General features: G+C 35.3%; 1 protein-coding gene across 4 annotated transcripts in view; it reads right to left on the reverse strand.

Annotated features, from left to right (window-relative positions):
- Positions 1-3,311: 3,311 nt before the first annotated feature.
- ING3 (inhibitor of growth family member 3) overlaps positions 3,312-27,895 on the reverse strand; it is a 30,032-nt gene continuing 5,448 nt past the window's right edge. The window contains exons 4-12 of one of the 4 annotated variants that reach the window (XM_064575011.1): positions 26,719-26,784; positions 16,264-16,360; positions 14,611-14,682; positions 13,436-13,555; positions 13,001-13,158; positions 12,247-12,440; positions 10,721-10,913; positions 7,584-7,622; positions 3,312-5,832 (exon numbers count right to left, since the gene is read on the reverse strand). In XM_064575011.1, coding sequence (XP_064431081.1) covers positions 5,716-5,832; positions 7,584-7,622; positions 10,721-10,913; positions 12,247-12,440; positions 13,001-13,158; positions 13,436-13,555; positions 14,611-14,682; positions 16,264-16,360; positions 26,719-26,784 — 1,056 coding nt within the window. In that variant the 3' untranslated portion in view covers positions 3,312-5,715. Of the gene's footprint in view, positions 5,833-7,583; positions 7,623-10,720; positions 10,914-12,152; positions 12,441-13,000; positions 13,159-13,435; positions 13,556-14,610; positions 14,683-16,263; positions 16,361-18,461; positions 23,331-26,718; positions 26,785-27,895 lie in introns of those variants that run through there. The other 3 variants (XR_010406407.1, XM_064575013.1, XM_064575012.1) reach the window with 3 other exon arrangements.

A 27,895-nucleotide genomic window follows, 5' to 3' on the forward strand; every position in this document is an offset into this window, starting at 1 on the left:
TCGTTACTTAAGTTAGAATAGTGTGTACCTGTGCAGCTTGTGGTAATGACATTGGGATTTTAACCACTTCCTGAATGTGTCATTATACCACTCCTTCAAATAAATGCAACTTTACCCATATAATTCCCTTTGAGCCTCTCAGATTTGCTTTAAGATTTGCACCCTCTAAAATATATATGGAGATATATGTATACACACACACACACACACACATATATATCCATATTAATGTGCACATTCTAAAGGAAGGAAGGGGGGAAGGGAGGGAGGGAGGAAAGGAGGGGGAGGGAGGGAAGGAAAGGGAGAAAGAGAGAGAGAAAGAAAGAAAGAAAAAGAAAGAAAAGAAAGAAAGAAAGAGGGAGGGAGAGTGGGGGAGGGAGGGAGGAAGGGAAAGAAAAGAAAGAAAGAAAGAAAGAAAAGAAAGAAAGAAAAAGAAAGAAAGAAAGGAATCACTTCAATCAGTGAGCACAAGGTGGCTGGCAAACATTTAATACAATGAATTACACTATTTGTTTTACTTTTTTTAGGGCACAAATTTATACCTTGGCATGGAGCCAGAATTCCTGTTTTTATCTATCATTCTATAAAACATGAACAAATTTAGCTTTCATTTGTTATAACATAGTCTCAAATTATGTTCTTTAAATTAGAAATCTCATATCTTCTCTGTAAACCTGCAATAATATATTCCATGGAAACCATAATACATTCAAAAAATTGTTGCAAGATAGTCACATAATTTGGTTTCTTTTTTAATTTATTTTTATTTTTATTTTTTTTTAAAGATTTTATTTATTTGAGAGAGAGAATGAGAGAGAGAGAGCACATGAGAGGGGGGAGGGTCAGAGGGAGAAGCAGACTCCCTGCTGAGCAGGGAGCCCGATGCGGGACTCGATCCCAGGACTCCAGGATCATGACCTGAGCCGAAGGCAGTCGCTTAACCAACTGAGCCACCCAGGCGCCCTGGTTTCTTTTTTTAAATGTAATTACAATTCAATCATCCATTCTTATTTTCAGAAAGTGAAAGGTATTTTGAAATTTTTACAGCATCAAATTTACTACCTAAAAGACTGATGTTGTTTAATGGGGGATGGAAGGGAGGTAGGTTTCATCTTATCACTCCAAGGAAGGCTGGTAATCATTGAGCTAATCTGGGTAAAGACACATTCATTGATACAGTATGGCTCTTTGTGGTCACATATATACCACTTAAATTCAAAAGATTACTCCTGTATCTAAACCATATGATCTCTAATATATAAGCTTATTTTTGTTTGTTTGTTTTCAACAGGTAACTGGACTCTTCTTCAAATATTTATAAACGATAAGACTGGTAAAGTAAAAACATCTTTTGGCACATTTGCAAAACCCATTCAAGAAAACAGTCATTTGTCATAGTAAAGATAAATATGTAAGTGCTTCAACGATATGAACATAAATTTTTAAAAGTTCTAATGAGGAATAGTGGGGAGAGGTCATACCAAAACTTTCTGCTAGCTAGATATTATGATATTAGCAAAATTAGTAAAATATTAGCAAAATTCTAAACAACTAACTCATATTTATATTCAGGGTTATTCATAAATATTTCTGGCTGGCCTCCTGTATTACATTTAACCTAGGCAGCTTTTTAAAGTAACTTAGTACCTATTACAATTGTTCTTATTTTAATGTATTAGCATAGAGGGTCCCTCTACTGGATTAGATTCTACAATGCAAAAAAAATTCAAATATGACCACCGTTTTTTTCCTTACCACTGATGTTAAACTTGTGAATGTTTTAAACTAGCTCACCATTAAAGACTAGCAGTTATACGCTTTTCTAAGAAAAACTACTCTTATTCATTAACATAGGTAAGCGGGAATAGGGGATGGGAAGAAGCAACATATACAGAAGCCTATATATTCCCTACCCTCATTTCCCACATTGGCTTCTGAGTTTTTAATAATTAGCAGGGGAGAAATGAATGATTGTAATATTCTTTTATGGTCTCTTCTGCCAGGAGCAAAGAAAGTAAAAGGTGGCTCTGGGTTAACCAAAAACTGGATTATATGGTCCTGAAGAATTTATTAAGAAATTGTTAAATTTTTTTCAAATAAACATTTTAATAATGCCTAATAATTTATTAGTTAAATACTGACTTACAAAGTATATATACTTACTACTTTAAAATGGAAATGGCCAGAAAGGAGTATACCTCTTCTTTATGTCAAATTTCAATCAAAAAACAAAACAATTCTGAAGTCAGTTCATGTTTATATCACTTTAAACTTTATTTTTCTGTAGCAGAATCAAATCATGAATATTAAGACCCTGGGTTAGAAATTACAGTCTGGGTAATGTAGATTTTATCATCTAAATAAGGAAAACAAAAATCTTCACTAGCAATTCTAATTTGTAGTTTCGAAAACTAGAAGATTCACCTTAAATTTAGAATTTTTTTTTTAGCAATTTCCAAGTTATAGACTAGTTTTGTCATCCCTACATTAAAATAATAAAAGTGCTATAGTTTCATTAAACTGTAAAAATAATCAGAATGTATTTAGCCAACAATATATTAAATGCCACCACCACTCTCCTTAACAAGTAATTCTATGACACAGTGTAAATTGCTCGTGTTTAGACTCTTGCTCAGTTTTCTGGCTTTATGCTCTGAACTTCCGTCTCCCTACTGGACGTCCACTCATGCCAGAGTACTTGTAAGTTACCAGAGTGTACGTGGCCCTTGCACAGTCTCTTGCCTTGAAAAACCTTCCCTACTTCGTGTGTCTTTAAGGAATCAGTTCAAAGGAAACCTCCTCTGTGAAGTCTCCCAGTGTCCTCACAGTGCTTTGTGCATCTGCCTATCACAGCACCCTTCCAAGTGCCGCAATTACTTAACACGCTTGTCCTTCCCACACCCACACCCAAATACCTTCCTCTGCAGGTTCAACAGCTAGGTGCTCAATGTTTGTAAAATTATAAAAATAAATGCTTCTGACGGTATTCGTTTTCTCTTAAAACCCATTCATTAAAGATTTCTTTTAAAAATATGAGTTGAAGGAAAACACTGCAATGTCTACACAGATATTTCACCTCTCACAACCCAAGTGTATCAGACTTTTGTTTTTTCCAAGATTAATATAATTAATTAGATCAACAAGCCCATTTCTGAGATCGAAGGACAAAGGGCACTAAGACTGCACAAACCAAATACGGTTAAAAATCTGAAGTATGTGGAATCCGCTTTAAAGGAGAAAAGAGCAAAAAAATGAACTGCCCTTAAAAAGAATGACTGTATGTTTATCAAACACTCAGCTTCATTTAGGCATTTAATTAAGCCATTTATTGCTTCAAATGTGTCACCATGAACATTTTAATGTACACTCCACAGCAGTAAGGCCTCAATTTTCACCATCTATAAATTGTGAACCCACATTTGGACTTTTTTTGTGTCACCAATTGTTACATGAGTTTTACAGAACAAAGATTTATTGGTATTTTGTAATAGCAAAAAATGCTTATCCCACCCCTTGGTGTAAATGTCTCAAAGAATATTAATAGTTGGCCACATTTTTTTTTTTTTTTTTTGAGGAGGTAGTTCCATGTTTTGCCCATTTATATATATATATATCTCAGATACTAACAAGTTCTACCAATTACTAAATAAGTGAACAAAATTTTGGTTTGCTTCTTTACAGAGGCTTCATAAAATAGTCAATGTTTGAGGTTAAATTTGGTCAAATGTTTCCTAAGTGATTTGGTAAGCAGTGGAATTCACACGGGAAGGGGCTGTAGCAGCTGGAAATAGGGATGTTCCTGACTCAGACAAGGAACTTTCTCTTAAAATAAGGCTGTACATAAGGCTTTTTCCTTTGACCAATTCCTAGAAAATGAGTGAATTTGGAAAAGTCATTATATATAATTAGAAGACTAAACAATACCACAGAGCATCTCCAGGCAACGTGCATTAAAGCTAAGTGAATGTTACGTTATATATTATTTCTTAAAGGTTTAAAAAATCTCCATGAAAATACTGAGTGTTACGGAATCATGATACTCATGATACTGTGAAAGCGTGAATACCCACAAACAAACCAACTTTGTTTTATGGGCTGTCCAGCTATAAAATCAGTCTGCAACAGCTCAGAATTGAGGATTCGTGAAGCTAAAAGAAATCCCCTATCTAATCCATACCCTTTGGGTAGCATTGCATAGATTTTATAGTCTTCTGAATAAGTTCTAAGAGGCTCATAAGTGGTTTTGATTAAAGCAGAAATCTAATGGACCCAGTAAGTTTCAACATAAAAGAAATGATGTAATAAGTATTTCTAAAGTTTCAAGGATTTTTCTACCAACCTGACTTGATAGTATACCTGAAATAAAACCTTCACTATGCAAAATTTATAATTTAAATAGCACCTATAGAACAAAACCTTAAGAGTGCTTACAGACATCCTGCAGCCAACATCACCCTGGTTTAATAAGGCCCAGAGTGATTCAAAATTTGAATTAACTATCACACCAGTATGTGGTAGTATCCAAAATAGAACTGAATTTTAAGCTCCAATCCAGGAGGTCTCTTTACTTAAATTGGCCACACTGCCTCAAGTCAAAACATCTATTACCATTATTTTCATTTTATCTACCGTAATTAGACTTCTTTCATGTCTCTTAGACTGAAGGAAAAGCCAGAGAGATGTTCTAGAAAAATACATTTGCATTTCAAATTTACATTAAAAATGTCTTTCCCTTATTTTCACGTCACAAATGCCAAGCACTGTTAAAAGAAATCACAGATTACACAGCATTCTGTGTCCTGGGACTCTGTCCTTTTTAGATTATGAAAACTGGAAGTTAATTGGAATTAAGAAATTTTCCTTATTAAGTGTGTAAAGTATACATACAAGTAGTTTTTTAAAAACTTTATTTTAACACCTAATACAATTCCAATTTTAAGGATTACTTGCACAAAAAAATAAACACATTTGGTATAAAAATGTATCACTTTAACACCCTTTCCCCTTCAGCCCCTCCCATGTCCCCCCCTCCCCCCCCCATGAACTGCACTCTATCTGGATGCAGAAACATATAAAGACTAATGGCACAGATTCATTTTTACCTACAGGAGTTTCTGTTTATGTACCCAGGTACTCTAGAGGACACCAGCCCATTTTATCACATGAACCATTTCCTTCAGCCTGCTGAATTTAGTTTCACAAAGAAACAAAGCTTATTATAAAGGCATTTGAAAAACCATTATCTTAAATTCTTTTTAGAAGCACTGACTTTTTTTTTGTTTTGCAACCATTTATATACAGTGTTACATAACAGCTCTGGAGTACAGTACATGCAGCAGAACATACCTGTTGAATATAAAATACTTTTCTTAAAATCTTCATCGTTGGAATTCTCTGAAGTCTAAATTATAGAATGCCCATTACTTTGAGAAAATGGTTGAGGAGTACAAATGTCTGCATATGTTGGCCACTGAAATAATCCAAGGCTAACTGGAATAATATTCATAGCACACCAGGAGTGCATAAATAATTTACTTACATTATTAAAATACAACCCATAAAATTCAAGTTCAAGATCTTACAGGATTGTCTATGTAAATCCTTGAAGTGGTTGCCTGGAAATGCATTGTGTCTTCTTTCTCTTTTCTTCTTTCTTCAAGTCCTATATAAAATGTTTAGTTGAAGTTTTTTCTTCCTCAAATGAAACGACCACCTTTATTTGTGCCGACTGCCTCTTCTCTTCATTGCAGCAGTGCACTGTGGACAGTACCATTTTCCTTTTGGTGCTTCTGTCAACCCAACACATCCATAATGGAACCATTCGATTGGGCACTGGAAAGCAAAATGGCAGAGAAATAGTTTTTAATACCTCCAAAGACTACAGAGTATAATATGCCCACTAGACTGAATATTAGTAATATGATTCATGGAAACAGAACTTTTAGATCTAGGAGCTGATTTACAGATCATTGAATCCAGCTGATAGGTTTCAAAGATAAGGAAATGGAAGCACAGAAAAAGTATGCATCTCTGTTAACTCAGAGGTTCATGTCATCTATTTCCATGATCCCAAGCAATGAACAAAAGTTCACTTATTCTCGTTAAGCCAGAGTAAGCTGATACCAACTTTCAAGGACAAGAAATGAGATGGGTCTCTCACAAAGAAGGTAAATACATTTTACAGATTTTATTTAATATTCAGCCTTATTCACTTCCTCATAAAGTAGAATAACCTGGCTGCAATGAAAAACAAAGGGATGCCCTGGATTTCCTCTCTGGGTAGATCTATTCCGAGATATGCAGAGATAAGGGATTCTACTCTATAACATATTAAGTAGTTCTACACTTCCACGGAAAATCTTAGCACTCCGAAGAGCGTAAGTGGGAATGAGAGGGATCAGAGAGTATGATGGGGTATTCACAGAAATGCATCATTTTCACTAACTGCCCAGGAGGTTACAGTAGTGGTCTTGGAATGATTGGGCAATACTGTTATACAATAATCAGCCCACAAGTGATTCTAAAGGGGGAAGTGGAAGGACAGTCTTTCTCTATCTACATGAACACATCGTCGGGACCCTGTCAGGTCAGGAGAGCACAAACTTTAATGCACCAAGCCAACCCTGCTCAATCTTCAGATTGGTTTAAAAAATTCTAAACTGCTATTTTAACCTTAGGATTCTGACATTATGGATTCTTCTTTAGAATTCCTCTGCAGGAAAAGATGAACAAAGGGGGCTGGAAGTTTGTGAAGGTGAGGAGGAAGTGAAATTACTAGAAAAAAGATTCTCAGCATCCAATAAAAATATATCTCTAACCAAAATTAAGCTTCCTAAAAAAAAAAAAAAAAGTAGTTCTTTTCTTTCAAGCCTCCTTTACTTTTTATATCAGAAGGGGCTCTTATCAGCTGACAGCTGCAGAGGACAATAGAAGACACTACACTGATAGGAGGAAAATAACCTCATAATATACCCCTCCCCACGCCTGCTAGCGGCAGGCTTCCTGACAGAATGTACTGTCTTAAAATGCTGGTTTTTCAGGGCACCTGGGTGGCTCAGTCATTAAGCCTCTGCCTTCGGCTCAGGTCATGGTCCCAGGGTCCTGGGATCGAGCCCCAAGTCAGGCTCCCTGCTCCGCGGGAAGCCTGCTTCTCCCTCTCCTGCTCCCCCTGCTTGTGTTCCCTCTCTCACTGTGTCCCTCTCTGTCAAATAAATAAATAAAATCTTTAAAAAAAAAAAAAAATGCTGGTTTTTCACCGTGACAAGTGAACTGGATTCTAGTAAACACAGTATTATTTAGCAAAGAAGGTGGAGGATGTTTCTAATTTTCATACAACATAACACCTTTTGAGATTTATAATGTGCACATGAAACCATAAAACTAGCTTTAAGAGAGTTAAACTGGGAACACATGAAGTGACACTACCCTGTTTTGGAGAGAAATATTCTAGCATTAATATAATATAGTTAATGTAACTGCAGACCTATTTTCTTAGACTGAGAGACACCGTAAATAAGAAAAATGTTCAAGTAATAATAATCTGTGATTTTTTTCATTCCTAAATAGAAAAATTTAATACTTACATCTTGGTTATCACAGCCCACCATCTCGCCATAGGATACCTAGTTAAAATAAAAGTAAATATTTTTTATTATGACTATACGATAAGCACCTAAATCCAAATTGTTGATGATACTGTTAGAAAACAGAGGTGAATATACAATTGCATTAAGAAATAAGGTACATAGTTTTTTAATAGTTTATAAAAATTTATAGCTTTTTACTAAAAGATATTTTTGGGCAGGGGCACCGAGGCAAATACACAGAAATTATGCGCCCTTTGAAAATCTGAAAGAACCTTGACAAATTACCTTTGTGGGTGGTTTCTTTTGTAAAGACTTTAAGTTTCTTTTTTGGGTACTTAAGGTTTTTACTTTTTCTTTTACTTTGCTTTACAAGCAAAGTATTTATAATGTACATGACATTTCTTGGGTCATGTTGGGTCGTTTATATTTTTGCAGTCAACAGTTGAAACTTCTAAACTTATAATCAATTTACTACCTGCCCTTTCTCATTTTTCTTTTTGCTGTTCATCACCAGCACTTTATAATACAACTTTGTAATCCCTGAATTAATTTAAGTTCTCAATGGACTGAGAAATGTTTCAGTCAGAATTATAACTAGATAGTATACTACCTGATTCTCTGCATGAGTGAGCATTATCTGTATATGGTTCTATACACACGAACAACTTCTGTGGTTAAAAATTTGGGGGGCGGGGCACTCAGATTTTTCCCTCAAAGCTCTACAGATGTATTTCATCAGCTAGTTTTTGGTGTTATAGATGGGAAACCTAGGGTGAATCTGATTTTGTTCTTTTGTAGGTAATCTACTTTTACTGCCAGAATCTTTATAGAACTTTCTTAATAACTAATATTAAAAAATGTTTGTCAGGGGCACCTGGGTGGCTCAGTCATTAAGCGTCTGCCTTCAGCTCAGGTCATGATCCCAGGGTCCTGGGATCGAGCCCCGCGTCCAGCTCTCTGCTCAGCAGGAAGCCTGCCTCTCCCTCTCCCACTCCCCCTGCTTGTGTTCCCTCTCTCTGTCTCTCTCTGTCAAATGGATGAATAAAATCTTTAAAAAAAAAAATGTTTGTCAGGTGACAGGAGAAAACCTAACAAACTTTTAAATGGCAAATTCTTAGCAGCAATGTCCACAATAGCCAAACTGAAGAAAGAGCCAAGATGCCCTTCAACAGATGAATGGCTAAAGATGTGGTCTATATATACAATGGAATATTACTCAGCCATCAGAAAGGATGAATACCCAACTTTTACAGGAACAAGGATGGGCCTGGAGGAGATTATGCTAAGTGAAATAAGTCAAGCAGAGAAAGTCAATTATCATATGGTTTCACTTATTTGTGGAACATAAGGAATAGCATGGAGGACATTAGGAGAAGGAAGGGAAAAATGAAGCGGGGGAAATCGGAGGGAGAGATGAACCATGAGAGACTGTGGACCCTGAGAAACAAACAGGGTTTTAGAGGGGAGCGGGGTGGGGGGATGGGTTAGCCTGGTGATGGTTATTAAGGAGGGCAGGTACTGCATGGAGCACTGGGTGTTACACGAAAACAATGAATCGTGGATCACCACATCAAAAACTAATAAAGTATTGTACAGTGATTAACATAACGTAATAAAATAAAATTAAAAAAAATAAATGGCAAATTCTCAAAAATTCCATTGCCAACTTACACCATTAAACACAATAAACTGCAGATGGATTAAAGATTTAAACGTGAAGAAACTGAAGTATATCAAGAGCTAGACAAAGCCATTTGCAAATGGGAAAAAAATGCAAGATGCATTTATATGGGGAAAAGGCAAGGAGGTAAGCATATACCCCACAGCTGACTTCATAAAGAAAAAGACTGACAGTCATTACTCCATAAAACTGGAATTTCAGAATTAAAAACAAAACAAAAAAACCTAAACCAAGCAAAGTATTTATAATGTACCTGACAAAAATGATTGAAAAATTGGCCAACACCAATGAGTTAATTCATAAAAGAAAAAATAAAAATAGCCAAAAAAGCATCCAATTTTACTACTAACATAAACTGAAATGATTGTGTGATATAAAACTATCAGATTGGTATAGGGTTTTCAAGACAAAATAGTATCCAGTGCTGGACAGGGTTTAGGAAACAGGCATGCTCATCAGATTTTGCTAATGAACTTCAGAAGGTAATTTGGTAGTCTGCAACAAATATTTTAACTTAATTTTATTTCTAAAAGATTATCTTAGAAATTAGATGTATAAAACGGGTTACATAAAAAACGCCTACCATAATGTTATTTGTAATCTCAAAAAAATTAAAACCACTAAAAAAACCTATAGCTAAATATTGGTTTAAAAAGTTACACACAGTATAACACACAACTGTGAGAAGATTTAAAAAAATTAAGAAAAATGATGTTCAGTACACATGACTTTGTGAAAACGTGTTACATATACTGTGATCCAACTCATCAAATTCACACACATACATACACACACACACGTGTGCATCTGTGTGTACACAGGTGTAAGAGACTGAATGTTTGCACCTCTCCCCCAAATTTCTGTGTTGTAGCCCTACCCCCCACTGTGACTATATTTGGAGATAGGGTCTGTGAGATGATAAAGGCTAAATGAGGCCACAGAGGTGGAATCTTCTTTCAATAGGGTCGGTGCCTTTATAAGAAGAGACACCAGAGCTCTCTTCACCATGTGAGGACACAGCATGAAGGGGGCCCTCTGCCAGCAAGGAAAAGAGTCCTCACCAGGAATGGATCAGTCAGCACTTTCATACTGGACTGCCTAGCCTCCAGAACTGTGAGAAAATAGAGTTCTGCTGTTTAAACCACCTAGTCTGTGGTATTTTGTCATGGCAGCCTGAGCAGACTAAGACAACATGCATGTGGGGTATACAGTAGTGATAAATCAAAATGTCTAATTATAGGTTATTTCCGAGGGTTGAGATTATGGGTGATTTACACATTCCTTTATACTCTTTGTATTTTCAGCAAATGTGATTTTATAAGAAGCAGAAGAAAATTATAGAAGAAAGCAAAAGAATTTTAACTGAAGAAAAAAGAGCACGTTAAAAAATGAAATCACTCTCTGTTTTCTATTTTATTCAGACTATGCTTGTATAGACATATCAGACTTTTACCTGATTGCAAATGCAGTATCGTGGTTCATTTGGGTCATAAGTCCAATCGACCTGACTGTTTGAATCAGACTCTGGTACTACTGTTGTTTGTTGAGAGATTTCTTGTACGACGGTTGATGAAGAAGAACATGATGACAAGGAAGAGGAGGAGGACGAAGATGATGACTGCTGACTTGAAGATTTGTTGTTGTTTCTGAAAAAACAGCATCAGTTTTATTTGCTCAGCATCCAGAAGAAGTTACGGGAGAGTAACTACTAAATTAGTGGTATGAAATGAAATGACATTAAACGTGTAAATTAACGTTTAACATGAAGTTAAAATAACCTGATACACAGATTTAAAGGCACAACTCTTAAGAGCAACAAAGAGCAACTTTTTTCATAACAGTTTATTTTTGTTTGAGAGTTTTGTTTATTTGTTTTCTGGAGAATAAAGATATTCAAAAAGTTTCTTTCAAACTATGTTTTAACGATAATTTTTTAAACTGTTACTACTTAACATTGACTTAAGTTACAGGTAATAGTTTTAAGAATTAGTACTGGTTATGGCTTCCTGCCAGACATTCTTTGTATTTCTAAGCAAACTGAATACTCTTCATCAAAATCTAAAATACAAATACACAAGAGAAGTTGATGAAAATGATCATGACCATCAATCAACATGTGAATACTTACCTGTGTAAGACAGGAAACAGTGTTAAAATTCACAAGTAATTTACTAATATTTATATGCTAATTATATTTTAAAAATAGGGAAATTTATTATCAGCAGTTATAATAAATTTGGGTCACTAAGAGGAATTACTTTTTAAGATATCTAGCACTTTTGTGATAATTCTAGATTGATCATTCCTTAAGAGATTTACTCACAGGAAATACAATACATTTAAAAATAAATTATGATGCAATTATTAGGTAATCTATTCTGGTCTACCATTTGAGCTTTTATTGTGTCTGAATATCTAGCAAATGCAGATACCTGAAATAGATGGTACTAGATGCTGTTAAATTTTCATATTTAAGATAATGCAGACAATCATCCTAAGAGTCTCATATACAAAATCTAGGGGTAGTTTCATAATTTCAATTTTTGGGGCATAATACCAAGAATTAAGACAATTTACTTTTAATAAAAATGAAGAGTTTTATTTAAAAAAAAATTTCCCAGGATAAAATTTGTATTTTATACATTAATTTACATTGAACCACATGACAAATAAGAGGTTATAAAGGAAAAAAGCTCCATAAAATGGCTTATCTTAATGAACAAAAGAAAGTAAACAGAAGTCATTTATACCCAATTTAAGACTCTAGAAAGATTAAAGACTTTTAACACCTTTTAAAGATGTTACTCCTCCAAAGTATGGCAGTGTTAATGAAAATGTCATGCCTTCCTGCCTCCCCAAAGTTCACCCTGATCCATTATACCTACCTGTTTCGTATATCCAAGCCCAGCTGGATGCCAAGTAGACTGGTACAGGGCATACTTAGTAAAAGTACGGGGCTACTGTACCAATGCAACTTACTTGCTTTTTCTCCCACTGCGTGAGTCGGCTGCTGATGAACTGGCATTCTGTGTTAATGTAGTCATGAGTGCTGAAGATGATGAATAGCCAGCCGCTTCTCTGGGCATTGAAAATTCTTTTCCCAGCTGAAAGTCATTATTCTTAAACGCTTCATAACTGGCTTTCAGACTTGATGTTCTTCGTCCCTCTTTCATCTTCAACAGACATTCATGGATAATATTAATAGGCGTATATATGCAGCTTTTCTTATTCAGTCCTACTAGTTATGGTATTATGTTGGTTTACCCAATATTATTTTGTTTAAACCATTAATTTCATCACTGTAATTTAAGCTGTTTTATGTAAAGATTTGAAATCAGTTTTTACACAGGGAGGAGCTACAGAATTGGTAACTTAATTTGGAATATAAACTGTACAGCAGTGAACAAACGTAGGGTGGAGTGAGTTGTGAGGCACCAGGAGGGAGGACGAAGTACTGTCCTCGCAGGTGTGTGGCTCACTGTCAACACCATGCACATCACGAGCCATCACTGTGTGAGGGGATCTGCGTGAGCTTGCACGAATCTATTTGTTACTTTTCATGATCAATCAGGCAAACGAATGCACATAAGTTCCATCAAAGAAAATGTCAGATATCATAAAACCATGATTTAAAAATGAAACTATACAGTGTAAAAGAACTCCTGTTTCTACTGGAGTTTGCCCACAATTCAGACAAAATGTACCTGCTATTTCCAAACCTTTTCCTTCTTACCTGAGCTGTGGCTTGAACTGCTTGAGCGGCGGCCATGGTAATGGCCCCTGCACCAGTTCCTGAAGATAACGAGCCGATATTGTAGGATGCCAGAGGTTGGGAGGAATTCACATTGTAAGCATTGTTGGAAGAGGCTGTAGAATTATTATTTCGACATCCTATGTAGAATTAAAGAAGACATAAAAATGGTTGGAGAGAACATAATGTTAGTGAGCTTAAAATACATTATTTCCCAGTACAGATGTAATCATTAAATTTAACATTTTCATGTGACTATAAAATTTTCATGTCCCATTTTTCCTTTTTTTCTTTCCCCACATGTGGACTTTAACCAAGTAAAAAATCTGTATGATTCGTTAATCCTGAACACTTTCATTTGCCCTTTCTTTAACACAAACAAAAAGCAAACACTCCTATTTAAGATAATAAACTTACCTAGTGTATTTTCCTTAGAGGCATCTGATGTAAGCGTAGATAGAAGAGCTTCAGATTTAAACTTCTTTTCAGGAATATGATCTGTTGTTGTATGGTGAGAAGTCGGATTATATTTCCTTTCTGAATATAAATAAAGAATTTTTGTGTTTTTAAACTTTAGAGGACTATGGACAAGATATAATACTTCCATTCAGTTATAAACAAGTACAGTTATGTTCTGAGTTCTTCATGGAATACAGAACAGTATGTTTTCCTGGAGGACAGGACAAGCAGAACTCTCCGTGTCACCTGTTTTGTTAAGAGGAGCCTTCCCGGGCGCCTGGGTGGCTCAGTTGGTTAAGTGACTGCCTTCGGCTCAGGTCATGATCCTGGAGTCCTGGGATCGAGTCCCATATCGGGCTCCTTGCTCAGCAGGGGGTCTGCTTCTCCCTCTGACCCTCCCCCCTCTCATGTGCTCTCTCTCTTTCTCTCTCTCAAATAAATAAATAAAATCTTTAAAAAAAAAAAAAAAAGAGGAGCCTTCCCACACATTAAAAAAAAAACTTCAGTAGCAAAGTACTACAGATAACCCATGATGCACCATGATTTCACATATAACATGAGAAGAATTTTGTTTTCAAAACATTATCTACAATTTTGAATAGTTTTCAATCAACCCTTCTTTCATATCAAAGTGATCTGTCACAAATTACACTGATACAGTCTTCTAGCTGGCTAACACCCAACCAAGCATTCATTTACTCACCAACCTACCAACCATCTGAGGCCTTCTTACATGCCAAACAGTAGGCTAAGCACAGGAAAAGCAAGGAGATAAAAAACAAAGAGCCCACCATCATGTAGTTTATCATTTGGCTTGAGTTATAACACTCTCTAGAGAGAATCAGGTGTCTGTATGTAGGAAGTATATGCTGCTATTAATACCATACATTTGTCCTCAATGTATTCCAGGAAAAGCAAACACTCTACTCCCAAATCAAATACACTTTTCCCAAATGATGAAGGTAAATTTACCAGGAACTGTAAGGAAAAAGTAGATCTCACAAAATAAAAGGAAGGGAAGGATATTTTTTTTTCCTCAGTTGGTTGTATGGAGCTAATTAAAAAGAATATACAGGTAATATAATGAATTTTTAATTGTACTGAAAATTTTAGCTGCCCTAAACCAAACTTACTTTCCACTGGAGTATGTGAATGAGCATGATGATTGTTCACTGGCTGTGAAGGAGTATCTAATTCCAAAGACCCTAAAAAAGAAATGCACAGAGATACATCTCCATTCAATGTCAACGCAGAACTTTACAGGTCAATCAAGTACAGGCACTCTGTACCCTCACCTAGCAGAGGACTGGCAAGCCCTAATGCATACGCCTGTATCATTCTAGTCAAACACGTTAGAGAATCACCACTGCCAATTTCACCCTGAGCCAATTTCATCCTCTCTCTAAATAATATGTAATCCACTCCTTACTGTTCACCTTAAGTACAAAACAGCTCAAGGCATGTCAATGTCTATTTGGGGAATTCAGGACAGCGGGTACCACATAAGTGGATGAATGGATATTATAAGTCCATTACCGATAAGATCTGAAAAACTCAAACTAGTTATACTGGGTTGAAGATCTTTCTATGTGAGATCCTAAAGTATCAGGTGGATGGGACATCACTTTATGAAAGAAAATTCTTTGATCATTAAAATAATATATGATAGTAAAGACTTCCTAAAAGAAGTTAGGCACAGAATCTCTACCGCCAAGCATTAAAATACTTTTAAAGAAGTTTTCTGGGTTTATCTTGATCCCTTGAGATGAAATTATGGCAGGGCATAGGGTGGAGCAGATTTTATAACTTGATTTCATTTAGTTTTGTGTGTCTGTGTCCTTACAGAGGATGCTTCATTAACCTTCCTGCAGTACTGAATAGGCATGAATTATGTTATTCACAGTTATTATTAGCATTTCAAAAAAAAATTAGAGTAGCTATAGAACATTTTGTTTCAAAATACTTACTAATCTCAGATAGGGTTTCCTTGGAATAAAAGTATCACAAATAAATTAGATTATCATCTGAAGTGATAGATCTACTTTTGAATACAAAAATGCAACTGTGGATACCAAGATGGATTCATGACTAGGTTGTTCCCCTATCCTAGGGAGTGTGTAAATATACACATAATCTAACGCCATAAAGAAATTTTTCATCAGTATGTAGAAACAAGTACATGTTCTTGCTGAAGAAATGCATCAAGGAAAAAAAAAAAGAATAAAGGTAAATTATAGCAGGAGATCAAGTAGAACCTTACAAAGAAATATTAAAATGGCTTCTTACTGATAAGAAAAAGTTTACTTCTTTGAGAAAAAGAGGAAATGCTTTGGAATCAACTAAAAGCTTTCTTACTAACACAGTTGAGGAAAAGCCTTAAGGCAGTTCTTAGGAAGAAAAAATAACAGCCTTGCTCAGAGTTTAAGTGCATCCAGCAGGCAGTGCAAAGTCAATACATTTAGTGACAGATGGTTAACTTGTTTCTAGATGGTTATATTTCTTTCAGTCTTCGTTCTCACCACTCATCTTACTAACATATACACATATGAAAAAATGGAATGACTTAACATGTGATTTTAATAAAGAGTGAGTGTACGATATCCCGTATCATCTCTCTCCGTATCCATAACCCAGACAGTTCTAGCTGCTAGAGTCCACGCTGTCCGACCCAGTTGCCACCATCCACAGAAGCGCAGGATCTGAGAAGTCTCCGTGGGACAAGCGTCTCCTCCGTGATTTGCACATGGACTGTCCAACATTGATGGAAAACTGTAAATTTTACTTACGCCTCTCTAATATTTCTGTAATTCCAGCATTATCAGCTTCCAGCTCCATTTTAAACTTAGCCAGTTCCTGATCCAGCTTTCTCAAGTGTCGATCTACCTGTTTCAAAGAAGATCAAAGATAACCACCAAAATTTGGGACACTATTAAAGTGTCAGTTTAATGAGGAAAACTAAATCTTTATTTCTTTTAGTGCCTCTGCTTAGTATCCTTGAGCAAGTCAATTAACCTACACCTCAGTATTTTAATCTATGAAATGAGGGTGCTAGATGAAATAATCTCTCAAGTCTCCCTTAATAAATTTGAAGTTTTAAGAAACCAGAATCACAATTTGTTAGAAAACATTCAGAAGAAGTGAGATGTGAAACTAAACAAAACTGATACTTGGGAACTGCGGGGGGGGGGGGGGGAAGTGCAGGAGGGTTGGTAACTTTTTATAGTATACCCTGGGATTACTTTCAACCTAATCTCCTCCTACTTATAATAAGGCTATCCACCACACTGCCATACTGTAACTGTTACTTAGAATGAAGAATGAAAGATCCTTAGTCTATAAACAAAGAGGCTACTATATTCTATACATAAATTTCTCTAAGGCAGAAAAGTAAACCATTATACTTGTAAACATTTATGTAGAGGGTTGAAACAAAAGCGGTTTTTAGCTGGAAAACTCCATTCCCCAAAGAGCTTGGTTTAAATGGTTTTATTGCTAATACTACCGCCCTGCTGAAGGTGGTAAATTTTATTTTCTCATTCAACTAGAGATCTCTTGACTGATTTCAGAAAATTATATAATACCTCAAACTAGCAACAAGTCTTAATTTTTTAAGGTTTATAGTAAATATTTTTTCAATACTTTTTCAAATTTACCACTTCGAAGTGAAACAAAGAAAACAATTTTTTTGAAAAATATTGCTATATTATTGACATCTTTTTTCAAACTCTAGATTCCCAGTGGATCATTGTTAAATAATTAAGAGGGACTTTCTTACAAATATCAAAGTGTCTATGATACATCATGAAAGCAAAAAAAAATTAAGTAAGAATGAAATAATGTGTACCTAAATTGAAGGAGAGAAGTAGTACCTAAAGAAAAAAGTAGCAAATGGCAATTTGTGTGTGTTAGATGCCATATAATGTGCTTGGTGCATTAGATGCTCTTCTATCTTTTCTAGCCCTTGCTCTAATCTTTTGATATAGGTTATTACTGTCTCCATTTCATAAGTGAAGAAACTAAGGCTCAGAAGGGTTAAGTAATATGCCCAAAGGCAATAGCTAATGCATTATGGAAAAGGGATTTAAATCTGATCTAGTTGTAAGAAATTGTTCTTCACCATTTATACCTAACATTGCCCTCTAACTTCATGCAGCAGCCACCTGTTTTTTAGCTCAGAATAATATAATTCAAATTGAAAAGTAAGAATGTTTTCTTGTTATTTATATTTTGTATATTAACAGCACCCAGTGGGGTACTGGTTAGTGATTTTTCAATAATTTAAAACCCAATTTTCTGTCCATCTTCACACACAACTTATTTTTCAGAGCTTGGCAGAGTGCGTATTACAATATTTAAAATCCTATAGAGGCACGTATTATGGACAAATGCTCCTATTCAAAGAACATGCAGGTAATTGAGCATCCTTTAATGGAACCTCCCTTCCAATAATAAAGTGTGAACACAGACCTCAGTTATTCAAGAATATCTCTTACGTTGTCAAAATTTAATCTCAAGGGAAGTCAGAAAAAATACTCATATTTAAATTCCAAGACCCCTTAATGCAATGAAAACATTCCACCACCTTTATTACCTGCAATATTGAGAGTTGTGCTTGGCATTGGGTTAAATGGAAAATACATGAAAAATGAGGGAGGATCCCTGCTTTCATAGGATTACAATTTGGCTGACAAATTAAGATTTATGTGAGCTTTTTAACATAATAAATGTTTTTAAATATATATACCCTAGACATAGCAAATAAGCAACAGTTGGAAAAGAGTTAGAAGTAGTACATAAAAAAATACATATATAACCATGGGCTGTGGCAGACACAAAGGAGGTAAATGAGGTAGAGGGTGAAGAATGTATTGTTTTCAAATATATTGAAAGAAAAAATAACAATTAAAGAATGAATAGAGACAGGAAAACAAACAAGATTCCCAGAGAAAAAAGAAAAAGCAAAGTATGGTGTGGCCTGTAACAGTTATATACAGTATAGACAGGCAGAGTGTTAGAATCTTGGTCAGGAGGATGGAGTCAGAGTGAGATGAAGACATCAGTACCCTCCCCTAACTCCTTCCACCCCTGCACTGAAGAACTGCTTCAGTATATTAAAGGCAGTACCGATAAGGGTTATTACACATGAGAGCATGGAAAATAATAATGGAATTTCCAATACTAGCAGCTCAGAAAAAGGAATGGAATCCAAAGATTTAATAATTCTAAAAACAAATACATAATTAAAATAAACAAAAAAAGCCTAAACCACATTGTGGTAGGCAGCTTTGTAAGACAGCTTCTAGTCATTCTTACCTCTGGATAGGCAAAAAAAAGATGACGAACTGATGAATATTAGAAGCAATTATTAGGCAATGAGAATTGTTTTTCTTAGAGTCACTGCTACTGTACTGACTCAAATCAGAAGTTAGAAAGCTGACCACATGTTTTAACTCAAACTATGAAGCAGCAGAGTACTTCAACAGTATTAAACAGCCATAGCAAGAGCTCAGCTGGACTTGCCTGAAACCCGCAGAGCGCATCTCCTCCGCCCCCAGGATTCTGAATGGGGGAAGCACCTATTCTGGCAGATTGCCATAATGGCCCCGCAGGTATCAGGCAGAGCAAAAACCTACATTGCCCTACTCCTCCACACACACCTTGTAAGACTGATTTATCGTCGTAGAGAGGGTACTACTCCAATTGAGAGAGATTTTCCATTAACCACAGATTCCTAGCACAAGGCTGACCACAGAGTCTAATTATTGATTTGTTCCCCACTTAATGTCAATAAATACCAACCACAAAAGCTTCCTTATTCTACAGACCCAAATCATATCTCATAACCCCAAATATAACTGCTTTAATTCTAAATCAATTCTCTTTTTTTCTGACCTCTTCAGAGCCAAAGGAAATTCTGTCAACATTATTTGTTAACATCTTGATGATCACAAAGATAAGTAAGTCACACTTCATGCGTCCTCCGCATGAAACAAAAAAATCCTCATATTTTAACATTTTAGCATAGAGTTGTAATCCTTTATTCTTTCCCTTTTGACTTCTGGTCTCCAATTTTCAAATTTTAACATGTGTCACACTGGTGGACCCAAACTGAACTAAATACAGCTTTTCAGAAAGTTTCTACATGATTGATGGCTTCCAATACCATCAAATTCTAAAATTTAAATGTCTAGCTTGCCCTTTCAGAATGAGCACAAGTTATTTTATAAAGTTCTAAGGTGAAATCAATGGCAATGAGAGATAAATTTCTAACTGTGAAAAGATCTGGTAATAGTGAATAAAGAGGGTAAACTGGAGAAGAAAAAGCAACCATGATGGCAAATTATTTCTCTGATAAATCATGAAAATGATTCTTCACATCTCTGAATTATAATAGGTGAAAATTTGATCCACCTTTAGGCTGAATCAAACATTTGAGCCCTTAGCATATAAACTACATCTAATCTTCCTAAAAGACAATAAGGATAGGAGACAAGTCAAAAGGTCAAACTTACATAATATATTTCTTTAATCAGAGTATCAGATGAAGAATTCTCAAATTTATAGGTAAAATGTATACCTGAAATATAATCATCTCAGGTATAGGCCAGGATATAAAAAAGAAGCAAGTTCAAGGGTACTAAGCAGTGTAAGAGACTGCTAAAATCATTCAAGCATTAACTAAAAGCTCAAATTTTATCAGAGTATACATAAATCAACTTTATTAGGTATTGTAATCTAATACAGCCTGATGACAGTGACATCTGGCTGAGAAACACAAATAAGTGTTTAATGACTATGAGTATCAGGATTCTAGAAGGAAATTATTTTAACAGGATAGCCTTTTTTTTGTTGCTCATTTCCACTAAAACAACTACTGAAATAAATTTTCAGTTTGTTCTACTGAACCCGTAATTCCACCACAATCTCTTCATTTGTGGATATTTATGCAGTCTGGTTTCTTTCCTTAATAAATGAAGTAATCTGTACCATACTAGTCATAGGTATAAAAAGTGTACGACTGATTTTAAAAGTAAAGTATTTCAATAAAAATAATACAATGAAATACCACACTATGTAAAACACTGAGGGGCAAAATCAAACATAATTATATACTAAATTACTGTACATTAAAATCTGTAAAAATAGGGCGCCTGGGTGGCTCAGTTGGTTAAGCGACTGCCTTCGGCTCAGGTCATGATCCTGGAGTCCCTGGATCGAGTCCCGCATCGGGCTCCCTGCTCGGCAGGGAGTCTGCTTCTCCCTCTGACCCTCTCGACCCTCCCCCCCTCATGCTCTCTCTCTCTCAGTCTCTCTCTCAAATAAATAAATAAAATCTTCAAAAAAAAAAAATCTGTAAAAATAATACATGCTTACTTGAAATTACCGTAACAACACAATGTTTAAGCAAAGGCATACAGACAATTTCCTCTAAGGTATACCTCACTCCTCTGTTTAAGGTGGCCTCCTACTCCTTTCAGAAGAAAAAACACACTGTTTCCATTGGCTTAGAAGACCCTGCATGTGGTGGTTCCTGCCTGGCTCCTTCTCAGCACCACCTTTCTCCTTCCTTACTATACACCAACCACACTGGCCTCTTCTCTGCTTCAACCCTCCAAGCACTCTTCCACCTCAGACGTTGCACTTGGTCCATCATCTTCCTGAAATGTTCTTCCTGATGCTCTCTTCCCATGGCGGGCTCTTTCTCATTTTCCAAGTACCTCCTCAAATGTCACCTCCTGAGACTACACCACTCCTGCTGACTACATTCTTAACAGCCTCCCCTAGTAATTCCTTCTTTATCCCTCTCTCCGCAACATTTCTTTTCTTCATAGCACTTATCAAAATCTAAACAAATCTTTACTTAATAGTTGCTTATATTCATTGCTTCTCTGTGTCATTACTGCCCACTTAGCAGCAGAGACTGCTATTGCTGGAGCTCTAGAATATTTGCTGAATGAATGAAAAGTTACACTCTCCCACTATGTAGAAGTATATAAATAGAAGTACCACTGTCTATTGGATAAATTATCTATGATTAAAAATTACTGTAGTTATACATTTACACTACTTCGCACCCACTCACTTTTGAAGCACTTAGCTTTCTAAGCTCTCAAAAGTTAAATGTTATAGGAATTTAATTCCTCTTTCCTATTTATAAAGACTTTCACTTGGATATTTACTGTTGATATTTTGGGGAATATAACTAATATGAGATGGTAAATCCATTTAGTAACCTCCCTATGAACAAGGCAATTAATTCCCTTATGCTCAACTGCAATTACTTGCGAAAGTAAATTTCTTACCCTTCAGCATAAAGTGTTCAAATACCACAAGCCACCCTGCAATGTGGTGCAGCGCACAAAGCACAAGCATTCCATGGAGGCTGTACGTTGTTTTTTAACATTTTATAATTACTTATTTGTGATAAGTAATACCAGTTTTTCATTTATGTTAATAGCATCAGATTAATAAATAAATTTTCCTCTTAAATAAATTTCATTTAAAAGTTTACTTAGTAAATAGATGTACAGATGATATGGATAATCTAAAAACCTTGAAGGTGGGATGCAAGTATTAAGGTCTGGGAAACACTGGACTGGATCACCTCGAAAGTCTTTTTTGTCCTTCTGTTCACTGCTCAACTATCTACTGGGCCAGGCTCTAAGTGTACAGAATGATTAAGAATCTCACATACCCTCAAGGGCCCTGGTTAGGAAATCTAATATTTTTTATTTTATGAAAATAATACGGTTATTACTTTGTATAGTAAGGTCTAATAGTGTTTACTAAATGTTTCATAATTTAAAAGGAATCTCTTTAAAAGCAAAGGAACTGAAAATAGCCAAAAAATATTTTGTAATTATAAAGTGCAAAGTATTTAAATAAAAAAGGTATTTAAATAAAACATGTGCCTCACAGTAAGTCTTAATATTTTAAAAAATGCCCCTTTTGCTGAAGGCACATCTATACAGCCTGTTTTAGAACTTCCAAAATGAGCTTATGTATCAAAGAAAGAAATCTATCTAAACTGAAGAAACTAAAAAAATGGAGAACAATTTAAAGAGAGGGATACTGAAAAGATCTGAGCAAAGACATAGATTATAGGATTGTTTGGTCTCCTAAAGTGATTCTAAAGGAAACTAAACTAATTTGAATTACATTACTTTCACTTCTCTTGGTTTAAAGTCATACCTTGAAGAGAAGGGGCTATTTGCACTGTAGCCTACCCTTGTTTGTCCATCAAAACCAAGTCAATCTTAGCATACTAAAATGTGACTCTATTTAATCTTTTGAGAAAATGTCACTCAACTACAATATCTCACATAAAGAAGGACACCACTAAACTATCCCTAAGACTCATAACTTGGGAATCATGTAATGCCTTTTCTTTTCTACTAACCTATTCAGGCGATTTTGTTGAACAAATATTTACTGAGAAATAACTACCATAGAGTCTGAAGACACTAAAATCTAAAAAAAAAAAAAAAAACATAGTTCTTGACATTTATAGTAGGGGAGACAAACATATAAGCAAAAGGTAAATAAATAATTACCATTTAATTCAAATAATAATAAAATCATGGAGATAACAACAATTTGGAAGCTGGTATGATTCTGTTGAGGGGTAGGGTAAGGCACTAAGTGCTAAGTACCTACTCAATAGCCTCCTTCGTTACTGACAGACCCCCACACCCCTGGGGTGCCAATGTGCCCTGTTAAGCAACATTTCAAGAAGCAGCTGCAGGGAGCCAAGCCTAAGCAGAAGTCAGTAGGTAAGATTTCCAGAAAGACTCTTTAAAGGAACTGCAAAATATGCCATTTGAGTAATCCCTTACTGCAATTCTTCTTCTACCTGTTCAAAAAAGAGGAGGAGCAGATTAGAAGCAGCCCGGGACACTGATGATGTCAGGGTTGTCATACGAGCCCTGATCTACCTCCTGCAACAGATACTTTATATGAGAGGAAAATAAATCCTTTGTTTAAATCATTCTTTTTTTTTTTCATAATATCGGAGTCCACATTAGGATCACCCATTGTAAATCATTCTTGTGTGACTTTTCTAAGTGATCAAATCTCTTCTCCTAGATATAAATGACATGAATATCAAGATTATTAAGGTGATTTTAGTAAAGAGACTGCACATGCAGGATTATGAAAAATGAAGAAAGTTTCCCAAGCAAAGACTGAGGGAAAAGCATGTCAGTCAGGTTTTTTAAAAAAGTTCTTGAACTGTGGCACGCTGCAGAAGTGAAGAGGAAGGGGTAATGAGAGATATTTAGAAGATAAAATGAACAAGATGTGTTGATTAACTAAATGTGGGGAGGCTAGGGACAAGGAGGAGACGAGGATGACTTTCAATATCCCAATGTGAATCACTGGAAGATCAGTGGTTCCTGTGAGAGAAGGAAAGGAGGAGACTAAGAGTTAAATCTTAATATTAATACACTGAGTTCCGGGGCCTGAGAATTCTCAGTTAAGATGAATAGGCTCAGAAGAGAAGCCTGAGCTTGAGGAATCATTAATGTATAATTCCTAAAACTAAGAGAACACCCGGATAATTAATGGAGGAATGTTTCACAGCTTGGGTTGTGTGTGGGGCAGGGGGGAAAACTGGCATTTGACAGAACAGTTCTTCACCATGTGGCATTTGGTCTTCCTGGCCTCTGGAGTTGGGTAGAAGAAGGGAAGGGAGTTACCACTGAGTGAGATCACCTGAATACAGTAAAAAACAATGCAGGTCAAAGACAGTGCCCTGAGGAACAGTAACCTCATTATGAGTGATATCCACAGAGAAAGCAGAGGGTCACAAAGATGGGAGGACAATATAGACGATTAAGTCTCAAAAAAGAATGGATTTTTATATTAAGGATGTCATGATCACCTGAAATAGCAATTTAATATGGAGTGCTAAAAGAGGAAGGAACAGAAGGAGGGAGAGGAAAAGAAAAGTCACAAAAAAAAAAAGGGAGAGGGAGGACAGAGGAAGGAATGGGAGAGGGAGGGAGGAAGGAGGAAGAGTAGAGGAAAGACAAAAGGCCATCCTGGAAATTAATGGGGGAATGGGGAAGAAACTGGGTGCCACTTGGAAGAGCTGAAAGTGAAGCAGTGCTCTAAGAAAATGAAAAATTCCACTTAGAGAAGATGGAGAGAACCTTTAAGGAAGAAGTGCGCATCCACCGTGTGGTGCTCTCACAAGCTAAGATCATTTTATAGACATGTGTACACATCCTCCTGTAAGTCACACATTAATATTGCTATTTAATAGATAAGAAAACTAAGGTTTTGGGATTAAGTAACTTATCCAAAGTCCTGCTGGCAGTGAAATGGCTGAACTCATGTCTGTATGGATCCATTATGGACACTTGCTTTTTATTACATTTCGTTCAATTCATTACATCACCTTCTACTACCTCACTCCCTAGCCTAAAAAAATCTATCCCCCTCAAAGAATTTACTAAGTTTTATTTTCATTCTGTGTTTATCCATATCTCCGAGTGAACTGCTTTCCCCTCAATACAACACCTAATCCAGGCCCCAGAGCTTCTGAATAAATTCTGTTCAAAACTCATCTCATATCCTCTAAGAAATTAACAATACTCAACATGAGTTAGTTCAGTTTTTTACCAGATACTTAATATTTAACTGCATTAATCTTTATTACATGTTTCTATACAGGCTCTTCACTTTAGTTTGTGGGCGTGTCTTCCCAACTAATTTACCAACACCTTGAGAACAGAAGCCATTTACAGTATTTTCATTTTGTTCCTCCGTTATATGCAAATAAAACTCCATTATACAAAGCACAAGAGTGAATAAACAGTGTGGTTCATAAATAATGGACAGATACATACCAAAAATCCACACATATTTAGAAAGAACATACTTATATTATACATATTTTTCTAAATGTATGATATACATTGAAATTTTTTAAATGTATAAAAAGTACTAAAATAACAAAATATGAACAAAGAGCATAGCCAAACAGCTATAAGATTTAAAAAGCAGGTAGTCTCTAAATAAAGACTGACATATATACTCATTAAATATGAGGAGCAATGTTACTAAACAAATTTCTCTTGGATTCAAATATAAATGTCTTTTTCTGTGTTTATAGACATAATTCAAGACCAAAACAATTAAGAACTTTTCTTTCCAATTCCATAGTAAATCAAGCTATAGTTTACTCTGCCTTTCTAAAGGCATTTTATCTTTTATCAAATTGTTTCAAAATCACTGCATGAACAAAAGAGCCTAGGTTATTATAGCCATTAAAAATTTCCACTATATGAGAACAAGGAAACATTTCCTATGGCATCACATGACAAATGTTTTCTAGTTTTCTATAAGCATTTACAATGTACACCATATGTGGTATGTATCTTTTATCTTGTGTCTTACCAATAACATTTATATTTATATATACTTGTTCAGTAATGAGACTGTATCCAGATAAGATTACAAAAATAGATATGAAATCTATATGCTAAAGTTGGCCATAAGTGTCCATTTGTTTTTAGCTTTAACTTGCTTTGAGGCAGAACTAGAAATGAGTATTTCCTAAAGTATATAGTTTAGAAGATCCTTTACATAAAAGAGAGCATCATAATTATACCACTCTGAGAAATACTGCCTCTGTCTTACAGTGATTTCAATCTTTTTCAAGTACTACTACAGCAAAAAAGAACATTTTTTTAAAGTTTAATCAAGTGTTTCCCATTTTTGCCACCTGAGCCAGTTGGTGAGTGCTATCTATTTGACATCACTTTATAGATAGTTGAGTACTATCTCTTAATATGGACTCAAATGATGCTCTTCTTCATTTAATTAGGCAACCAAGAAGTCTTGTCAAAACAGTAATCTTATGTGTATTTTACCACAGAAACAATCTCAAGATGATTTATCAGGTAAGTAAATATACTACCTTAAGATAAGGATTAGTAAAATAAATTTAAACACCAATTCTTGTTAAAAAAAAAAAGTCTAACATCAGCTAAAATCTAACAATGTAAATTTGGCTAAAACGTAAGGTTTTTAACTGTTGACTAAAACTGTGGACTCTGACTCTTCTCCACAAAGAAACCAAAAAATAGACACTGAAACCTCAAATGAAATGGGATCAAGAAAGCAATACTTCAAATTTAGTCTATTCTTCCTATTAACATTTAAGCCAACAAAACTTAAAACATAATCCATAATTTAAGTACTTATGGCATAGTATGCACATTAATTTTACTTACCAAGTCATATATCTGATTTGCCAATTGTACCTTCTCATCTGCATCTTCCAAAGCTTTATAGTAATCCTGAATAAAAACATTTTCATTTCAAGAATAAATTAATAATTTAAAAATGTGTATTCAGCACATATAACTGCATTTTTATTATCATACCTTATACTCAATGTCAGTCATCCTACATTAGCAATAAAAACCCAGTTAAGGATAGGATGGGGATGGGGTAGGATTAGAAATTATGTACAATGGCCAAGAATTAAAGGAAGATGTTCAGCATTCCTAAAAAAGATATAAGCAAAATTAAATACCAGTCCAAGTCTAGCCTCTAAACTAGTAAAAGTTATGTGAACTAATGAATAGTTCTTTTTCTTTCAAAGAAAATGTTACAATTTATTTAATTTATAAAGAACATTTGCTCTCCCCATTTTTAAAACTTTTTAACCAAAGTATAACTACTGAAAAGATTCTGGCCTGCATGTCCTTATTTTCCAATTGTTCTGGAACTCTCATTTTAAGTTAGGGATTAATTCATACAATTCAATCTATACTTTAGATTTCTCCTCAGTATAAAGCAAATCATTTAAGAACAAAAACATGATTCTATCAATTTACATGGAGAACTAGACTGTTAAGATAGACAAGCTGTACTACACCAAAAACTTAATAGGTTAAAGGAATGAAGACTGACTTTGGGTTGCAGAGGTGACCCTTGAACAGTGTGTCCCCCATGTGGCTGAAAATCCATATATAAGCTTCTGACTAAAAGCTGAACTACTAACAGCCAACTGTTGACTGGAATCCTTCACTGATAACATAAACAGCAGATTAATGTGTATTTTGTGTATTATGTCCTTATTCTTACAATTAAGTAAGCTAGAGAAAAAAACGTTTTTGAGAAAATACATTTATAGTACTATACTGTATTTATCAAAAAAATCCACATGTAAGTGGACCCATAGAGTACAAACCTGTGTTGTTCAAGGGTCACCTGCACAGAGATGCTATCTGTACTCATATACACCAGGCCTCTTCCAAGCCAGGACCAATTATGTGCTTCCCCCCATGTGGCAAAATAAAGAAAAAATTCTCTAAATCTGAGTTTCAAATTTCTTTCTCAGTTGATTTTTGAACAATTCTATGAAGGCTGGGGATGAGGGAGCCATTATTACTCAGAGATATT

Source organism: Mirounga angustirostris, unplaced genomic scaffold (genome assembly GCF_029215605.1).
Source record: "Mirounga angustirostris isolate CCGP_5_RB_7025 unplaced genomic scaffold, mMirAng1.0.hap1 SCAF_12, whole genome shotgun sequence".
Classification (NCBI taxonomy): domain Eukaryota; kingdom Metazoa; phylum Chordata; class Mammalia; order Carnivora; family Phocidae; genus Mirounga; species Mirounga angustirostris.